We start from the raw sequence: 8776 nt of genomic DNA, 5'->3' as shown, positions 1-8776 counted from the left end.
TCCTCAGAAGATGTGTGGGGGGTGCCCTGACTAACATTATATCCATGAGCGTGATTCAGTTCATTCGTGTGCTTGGTCGATCGGGCTACGAATTGAGAATATCAACCTAGAAGATCTACCGTAAGAACTCCTGTGTATAGGACGCACTCTTAATTATAGCGTCAAATGATTGTATTTTCTATGTCACCGTGTATATAACGGACAAACACTTTGGTGAGAATGTAAAAGCTATAGAAAAACTGAATAAATATTCGTGTGTGTGAATAAGGATGGACTCAGACTTTGGTCTAGTCTGCTCGCTTCTCTTATTGGAAACTATGCTGTAACGATCTCAGCTAACACAAGCTGCTGTTTGCTGCAATACGCACTTGCTTCTAACAGCCAACTGACACGCCCCCTAGCTCGTCCTGTTACAGTAATTATTGTAAAAATACAGCTAATATAAAAATGCACATCTGTGCATCAAAAATTGTCTTATCTGGTTGATGGATCAATCTTCTTTGAATGGTGTCAAAAAAGAAAATCTAATCTTTTACTGTTTATAGGACACACCCATATTTCATTTTTGGGGGAAAAAAAGTGTCTTTGAATTACGGTGTAATTTTTACACTATCATCCGGGCAAATGGTTTGTCAAAAAGAAGACGAAAATTGGTGTGGATTTTTCAAAAGAAATCCCCTTCAAATTCTTTAAACTGGGCAAAGGGTTGAAAACCTTTAACATTTAAAGAGCCACTTTGACCTGGTTTCTACGGCTAAGACAACGTTGGGAGCCATAAACACTTTGTTACATCTGAAATGAAGATGTATATATATATATATATATATATATATATATATATATATATATATATATATATATATATATATATATATATATATATATATATATATATATATATATATATGCAAGTGGGAGGGTGGAAGCGGGAGGGAATCAGTTAAGTGTTGGGTGCCAGCTTTAGTTAACCAAGGTTGTACCATGATATTTTCATTAAAAGAAACGAGCAGACTGAACCAACGTCTGAATCCATCTAAGTTCTCAAACAGGGGTATTAAGATGGCATTTATTCTGTGTTAAGAATTGTTCAAACGCTCCAGTTTGTATGGTACTGGTTTTATCTTTTTTTTGAAAAAACTGCTTTTAATCTGGAAGGCAGCGCTGTATTTCCCGTTTACATTTGCCGTTCATCATTTACTCTTGTTGGTGTTCGTTGTTAACAAAGGTTCAAGTCCCTCTTTGCTTACACACAAGAGCAGTAAGATGACCTTTATTTTATGTAAAGAATTTTTCAAAGGCTTTAGTTTTTAATGTTCACTTAAATCTTACTATGAAAACATTGCTTTTAATCTGGAAGGCCTCGCTGCATTTTAGTTTCCTGTTTTTACCTTCCCAAAACTGATTGGCTATCTCGGTCACATTTCGTGTCCTGTGGCACCAAATATTTCCTATAGATGTCACCCTATCAAGCAAACATCATTGACTGCAATTCAAATTCATAGTCGAGCTGAACCAAGCGTTATTTATTTTCCCAAACCATGGAGAGCCGCAACATAAGGATGAAAGAGCCACATGCAGCTCCAGAGCCGCAGGTTGCAGACGTCTGATGTAGGCCCATAAAAATGGACTATACGTACACCCTGGGGGGCAGAGAGGGGGAACCCCCTCAGCAAATGTTCATATTCATTGTTGCTGAACTGCAAATTGTCATAAACAGTCATTTTAAGTTGTAATTGCATTGTCTTATATTGCCCTCTACGGCGTTCCCTCTTTTTTCACGGGGGTTACATTCCCCAAAGTACCTCTAGCTACAGAAATCCGTGAAGTGGAAATTGAACTTTTTTTCTTATTTTGCTTTTTTAGTTTGTTTCTTTTGTTTAAGAAAAAAGACATAAAATTACTATTTTTCATATGGGCCAACAGAAGGAGGAAAAATATCAATAAAAAATAGTTAGGGACACTTGCAATATATATCTAAACGATCTCTCTCTCTCTCATATATATATATATATATATATATATATATACATATATATATATATATATATATATATATATATATATATATATATATATATATATATATATATATATATATATATATATATTATACATATATATAGTCATAAATGAAAATATATGCAATAGAGATTTTCTTGAACAAATTAAAGTGCTATTTTTTCACTGGTCAATTTTAAAAGGAAGACAACTTTCACAACCTGAAAGACAAAAAGCGTAGCAACAGAAAAAGTTATTGGTCAAAATTTAAAATCTGCTTGTGAAGCCTCAATAACCAAACCACGATGGAGAACACCTTATTACAATATGAGCAAGCGTAATACGTTTTTTTTACAGATTTGAAATGTTATGCAGAGCAAACATAGCACTTTAATAATGTTAAATTATGAATGAGTTTTGTGACTTAGTTAACTGTCATCTCTGCGTTTGTTATTGCGTACAATTTCACTAATGAACAGAACTTTGAACGCAGCAATGGCTGTTCAAAAGTGCTATACAAATAAAGCTGAGAATTGAGATGAGGCAACCTCTGGAGAAATTGCATGTGAGTGCTGAAATCTGAAATAAAATTTATGGAAGTACAGTACTGTGCGTTGAATAGTATGGAATGCGTTGTAACCGTAAAATATACAGTAATGTAATATTTTTTATTTGTGATATTAAACATGTGCGGTCAAGAACCAAATGAAATTATGATGAATCTTTTTTTTTTTTTTGCTTCATTGGTAGGACAAAGACTCACAGTATAAAACTGAAATATGAAAAAAATGTAGTGGTAAAGATGAGATGAAAAACTTAGATTTGGAACAGAAGATTCAGTCAAAAAATGAAATTACGAGTAAAACCAAGAAAAATCGGACTTTTTGCTTTACTCAAGAAAGTTGAAAATTGTACTTAGTAAGAGCTGAACACTTTAAAGTTGGTGCTGTTTGTGTTGGTTAAAAATGTGGAAATTAGAGGGAAAGAAACAAAAAGATTACGATTCTGACTAGAAGTTTAAACAAAATTTATGTCAGGAATGAGCTGTAGTTCAAAGCTGGAACAGTGGATCGCTCTGACAATCTTTGCCCATGTGAATTGAATGAGCTGAACACGCAGAATTTCGAATGGGAACAATTTGAAAAATGTTGAAATGGGAAAATCGTGAATATTATGAATGCGAGCAAAACAAAACCTTGGCAAGTGAGCATTTTTGGAAGATGTTGAAGTTGGAATGCATAGTTTGAATCGATCAAGAAGAAATTTGATGGAAAATATGGCGGAGTGAAAAGATGTGTATTTGGTAATAAAAGTAGAGTAACATAAGTGATGCTTAAAGCTAAATAAAATAATGTTTATAGTAATGCTGAAAGCATTCCCACAAGGAGTTCTTGCACATAATGTTGGTTTGCTCTTCAGCGGTTTTGTCCAGTCATTTGTGGTACAAACACAATGGGAGCATTATTTGAAGCTGCAATCTAATTGGATTTTTTTTTAAAGTCCACAATATGGAAGCATAGCCGTTGAGAGAAAAACAATCACAAATAAATAGAATAGATTGAATACAAAACTTCATTAACGATCACAAAATGAGTTAAAGTCCAAGAAAGGGACTGAGAGGAAAATAAAGCAAGCCTTCAAAAGCTAATTAAATATTATTGCTGACATTCTCAACAGTAACCCAAAAACACAACGGTCAATCAGAATATGTCATAATTTGTTGTGTCGGCTCGGGTGTAGGCTACTGTATATGAAATTGAGTGCGGTTAGACTACCACCCAGTGGTGCTAATTTGAACCTAAACTACATATTGAAAAAAGTACCTAATTCAATTTCTCTACCTATTTTTCATTTTTAATAAACTGTCTTTTAGGTCTTTGGTTCTTTGTTTTTGAATGCTTTCAAATAGTGTACTTTTAATCATGCAAATTTGTAAAGCTTGTGCTCTGTATGTAGTGCGCTAAACAAATAAAGCATCCTAGCGTTGCCTTCCTTAATTTTTTAGTCTTTGTTTCAAGATTCACGAATGCATGCTATTTTCAACCAATTTGAACAGTGTTTGCAATATGAGATAAAATTATACTTTCAATACGTTCACCAAGAATATAAAGCACTATTGCCTACTTGCAAAAAAAGAATGTACAAGTATGGTTTGAAATGTATATTTGTTAACCTGGTACCGAAACAAGCATAAAATAGGGGGGGGGGGGGGGGGGGGGGGGGGTGTCGATTAAATAAAGGATCAATTAATAATTTGTTCATAAGTGTTTATTCATTTTGATATGAAAAAACGAACATATACACAGCAGCATATGCAAAAAGATTCCGTCAGCTGTACCATGCTTTATGGGCACCAATTTCTACAATCTTCCAGTAGCTGTGATCACATGAAACAGTAGTGCTTGAAGTACTTACGTTAAGTTTTGAGTTCCATCAACACTTCCCTTTTGTTTCAGTAAATGATGCTGATGAAGGCAGTAGCACACACCTACCTGTTAAGTGTATGTACAGTATCTACCTGTATCACTCACAAAAGAGTGTAAAAGCCTCAACCGTGCAAACCGAGTTACAGGTTAAAGGGTTATGTGGATTTGCAGTTTGTGCTAATGACTTTCTCACCACATTCCAAAATAGCTCATCAAACAACTGTAGGCCGATGATGCAATGGCACGCCAAAATGACTTCTATACTCACACTTTGTTTTTTTAACATCACCTGTGAAGCAGAAGATGGTGAACTCTGTATTCTTTTAGATTTTGGTGCAAATGAATTTTTATATGTGATTTCAGCACTTCCGTTTTTAATTGTTTTAGAAATATACACACAATCCAGAGCCACGTGAGCTCTTCTTAATGTCTTTAATCCTCTGTGGTGTGCATAATCCAACCGGGCACACCTCAAACAACTCTATGCACAGTAATTTTGCAAAAACACATTAAATATAGCCGTCAAAGACATTTTCACTGCAGTGAATGGAGAGTGTGTGTGTGTGTGTATATATATATATATATATATATATATATATATATATATATATATATATATATATATATATATATATATATATTTGAGCTGCAATTGAAGTTGAGCTACTTGCTAGAAATTTTTTCTTGCTGAATCAGCAGTGGTAGAAGAAAGTTAAAATGAACAAAAAATACCAGTAGTTGTGTGAGTGCAGCCTATCAGCAGTGTTTGTGATATTGCAGTCATTGCTGTAGCAGCAGTAAAGTCTGTAGCGCTGACTGTTAGCTTGGCTGCAGAAGGACTTGTAGGAGCAGGACTTCATCACCCCACCTGACAAGAGACAATTCAGCCACGATTGGTGAGCTTTTGTCTTGATTATGGAAAATGTGAATTGGTGTTTAACGGCTAAAGGTTTTAAAATAAATAAAATAATGTGTGTGTGTGTGTGTGTGTGTGTGGGGGGGGGGGGGGGTGTCACCCAGTGTGTTATTACTGCTCTTTTAATGTGATGCTCTGGTACTCATAATGTCCAACACAATTTACACAACTTACGTAATGCTATCTCCACCAACAATATTAAAATCCATTCAAATTGTCCATCACATCTTATTACACACATGGACAAAATTGTTGGTACCCCTCAGTTAAAGAAGGAAAAACCCACAATTCTCACTGAAATCACTTGAAACTTACAAAAGTAACAATAAATAAAAAATTATTGAAAATTAAATAATCAAAATCAGCCATCACTATTGAATTGCTGATTAACATAATTATTTAAAAAAAAAAAAAACTAATGAAACAGGCCTGGACAAAAATGATGGTACCCATAACTTAATATTTTGTTGCACAACCTTTTGAGGCCAGATGCATTAAAGCAGCCCCAAAACATTACTGAGCCTCCTCCATGTCTCACCGTAGGGACAGTGTTCTTTTCTTCGTATGCTTGGTTTTTGAGTCTATGAACATAGAGTTGATGTGCCTTACTAAAAAGCTCCAGTTTGGTCTCATCTGTCCAAAGAACATTCTCCCAGAAACTTTGTGGCTTGTCAACATGCACTTTTGCAAAATCCAGTCTCGCTTTTTTATGACTTTTTTTTCAGCAGTGGTGTCCTCCTTGGTCGTCTCCCCGAAGAAAAGAACACTGTCCCTACGGTGAAACATGGAGGAGGCTCAGTAATGTTTTGGGGCTGCTTTGCTGCATCTGGCACAGGGTGTCTTGAATGTGTGCTAGGTAAAATTAAATCTGTAGACTATCAAGGCATTCTGGAGAGAAATGTGCTGCCTGGTGTCAGAAAGCTTGGTCTCAGTCGCAGGTCATGGGTCTTCAAACAGGACAACGATCCAAAACACACAGCCAAAAACACCCAAGAATGGCTGAGAGAAAAGCGTTGGACTATTCTAAAGTGGCCTTCTATGAGCCCGGATCTGAATCCCATTGAACATCTGTGGAAGGAGCTGAAACATGCCATTTGGAGAAGACACCCATCAAACCTGAGACAACTGGAGCAGTTTGCTCATGAGGAGTGGGCCAAAATACCTGTTGACAGCTGCAGAACGCTCATTGACAAATACAGAAATCGCTTAATTGCAGTGATTGCCTCAAAAGGTTGTGCAACAAAATATTAAGTTATGGGTACCATCATTTTTGTCCAGGCCTGTTTCATTAGTTTGTTTTTTTAAATAATTATGTTAATCAGCAATTCAAAAGTGATGGCTAATTTTGATTATCTAATTTTCAATAAATTTTTATTTATTGTTACTTTTGTAAGTTTCAAGTGATGCCAGTGAGAATTGTGGGTTTTTCCTTCTTTAACTGAGGGGTACCAACAATTGTGTCCACGTGTGTATATCTTCATATCACCTTTCATTACATGTTATTATCCAGACCACAAGCTTCAAACACATTTTAAATTACTTTGAACAATTTTCTAATTGCATTTCAAAAAAAGATATCAAGCATTCTATCAATCTAACTATACTTTACTTCAACAGTGTTGTGTGTCGGGACTATCCCTTCATGTCAGTATTACAACTAGGATGGTAACTATTATGGTTTCACCTTATTTTTGCTGAACCATAGAAATCTCTCAAACACAAGGTGTTGTCTAATGAACCTTTGGCACATAGGTCATGTTTTTCGTCTGAAAGGCTTTTAAATAAACTTTTTTTTTGCCTTAAAAACTGGCTTTTGACCACAGTTGTCAAGATTTTTTTCTAATCAATCGTAAATGTGTTCAAAATTGCCATGGTGATGGAAGAGCGGCACAAAACAGATGCTTTGAAAGCAACCTACCATATAAAATGGATACTTAAAGAAAAAAGGTCAAATGGTGTTACAGGCTACAATTGAATTCTTTAGATTCAACTTGTACATTACAGCCCATATGAAAAACAAATGACTGAAATACACAGAAGTTGACTCTGTCAGTGTTGGACTCACTGTTCTGGCCCACCACCACAGCACATGCATCAGAATAGCTGGGGCATGTTCTTGTGCCTTGCCGGTTGCAGTCTTCATTATTAGAGCCCATACACGTGTAACACTGGAGAGCCATACCTGAGGAAAACACAACAGAAAAGATTATAATTACTGTACAGTATTTCTCATTTTTCTTACATATTGGTTTGGTGGTGTGCAAGCATGCTTTCTCTCACTGGCATCTTAAAATATGTGCCTTGTATCAATAGAGGTGTGGAAACACTGCTCTTAAGACTTCCTTGTATCAAAGTGTACGTGTAGCAAAGTCGGGCCTGGTTAGTATTTGGATGGGAGATCACCTGGAAACACCAAGTGCTGCAAGCGCCTAGGAGGAGCCCACCTTAGGTCTCTTAGGACTTTGGGCCTCGGGCACATTGGGCCAATCGCCCTAAATCCCAAACTATTATGGAAATAGAGATAGAAGCAACAGCCACTTTATGTGCCCGATGCCTCACACTGAGGCTAAAAAGAACTACAGTACTACTATGTTGTTTTAATGGGCCAACGAGCACAGGGTGCTATTTGTAGGCGTGCATTTTGCGCCCTCTTAAGTGTGAAGACGAGTCACTTGTTGTTGTGCGGGTGTTATACTTGGCCACATGCTGAGTCCAATCAATCCCCTTAGCACAAGTGCTCTATGTGCACGATAAAAGCATTAGCCTGCAGTCCTATTAAGGGATTAAAAGCTGGGATTGCATGCCAGTTGATGGACAAGAACTAAACAAAGACAAAAATAGCGAACCTGACTGCGCTTTTATTTCATATATAGTCCTGCTGCATTTTCTGCAGTGTATTATTATGGATCCTGTATGTTTCCCATTTAAGTTGGATACCACGTGCTGTCGCTTGAACTCATCGTTCTGTCGGATATAAGAAAGCAAGACTAATTTTAGGAAGGATGGAAATAAAAGAGCATCTCACAATAAGGTAGGCAAGAACTAAACAAAGTAGTAGAGTAGGTAGTAAGTAGAGAGAAGGTAGAACAGCAATTTCAAGCTTGTGATGAATTTCAAGAAGTACAGTGCCTCTTACCGTTTTTTGTGAACAGGACCACGCAAAGGAAGATCAGTAAACAGGACAGCAGAGCTCTCATGGTGCTGCCCAGTCAATGTCAGCATCCAGACCTTAGGATGAAAAGCAGGATGTTTCCCCCCCAAAAGAAACCCAGCCCCCAACACCACCGTACAAAACTGAATCTGATCTGTCAGAGAAGCCAATATTGTTTTGCACAGACAAGATTAGAAGACCCTCAATATGGCCGTCTGCTCTGATTTTCCTAATTACTACACTTCCTCATAGGCCAGTAGAGTAGTGAAGATACATCCTAGAGCT

The 8776-nt window shown here is 36.6% G+C and overlaps 1 protein-coding gene across 1 annotated transcript in view; it reads right to left on the bottom strand.

Annotated features, from left to right (window-relative positions):
- Window positions 1-4248: 4248 nt before the first annotated feature.
- The window catches only part of ly6pge (lymphocyte antigen 6 family member pge), a 4598-nt gene continuing 70 nt past the window's right edge, over window positions 4249-8776 (bottom strand). Inside the window, exons 1-3 of the mRNA XM_088422293.1 lie at window positions 8477-8776; window positions 7406-7522; window positions 4249-5292 (exon numbers count right to left, since the gene is read on the bottom strand). The exon at window positions 8477-8776 is cut by the window's right edge and continues 70 nt beyond it. Of these exons, the coding sequence (XP_088278419.1) occupies window positions 5117-5292; window positions 7406-7522; window positions 8477-8537 (354 nt within the window). The 5' untranslated portion in view covers window positions 8538-8776 and the 3' untranslated portion in view covers window positions 4249-5116. The remainder of the gene's footprint in view (window positions 5293-7405; window positions 7523-8476) is intronic.

This window comes from Hippichthys cyanospilos, chromosome 8 (assembly GCF_059441005.1).
Source record: "Hippichthys cyanospilos isolate Australia breed blue-spotted pipefish chromosome 8, RoL_Hcya_1.0, whole genome shotgun sequence".
Taxonomy (NCBI): Eukaryota; Metazoa; Chordata; class Actinopteri; order Syngnathiformes; family Syngnathidae; genus Hippichthys; species Hippichthys cyanospilos.
Note: the sequence above shows the minus strand (reverse complement) of the source record. Positions and strands in the feature narration are given on the sequence as shown.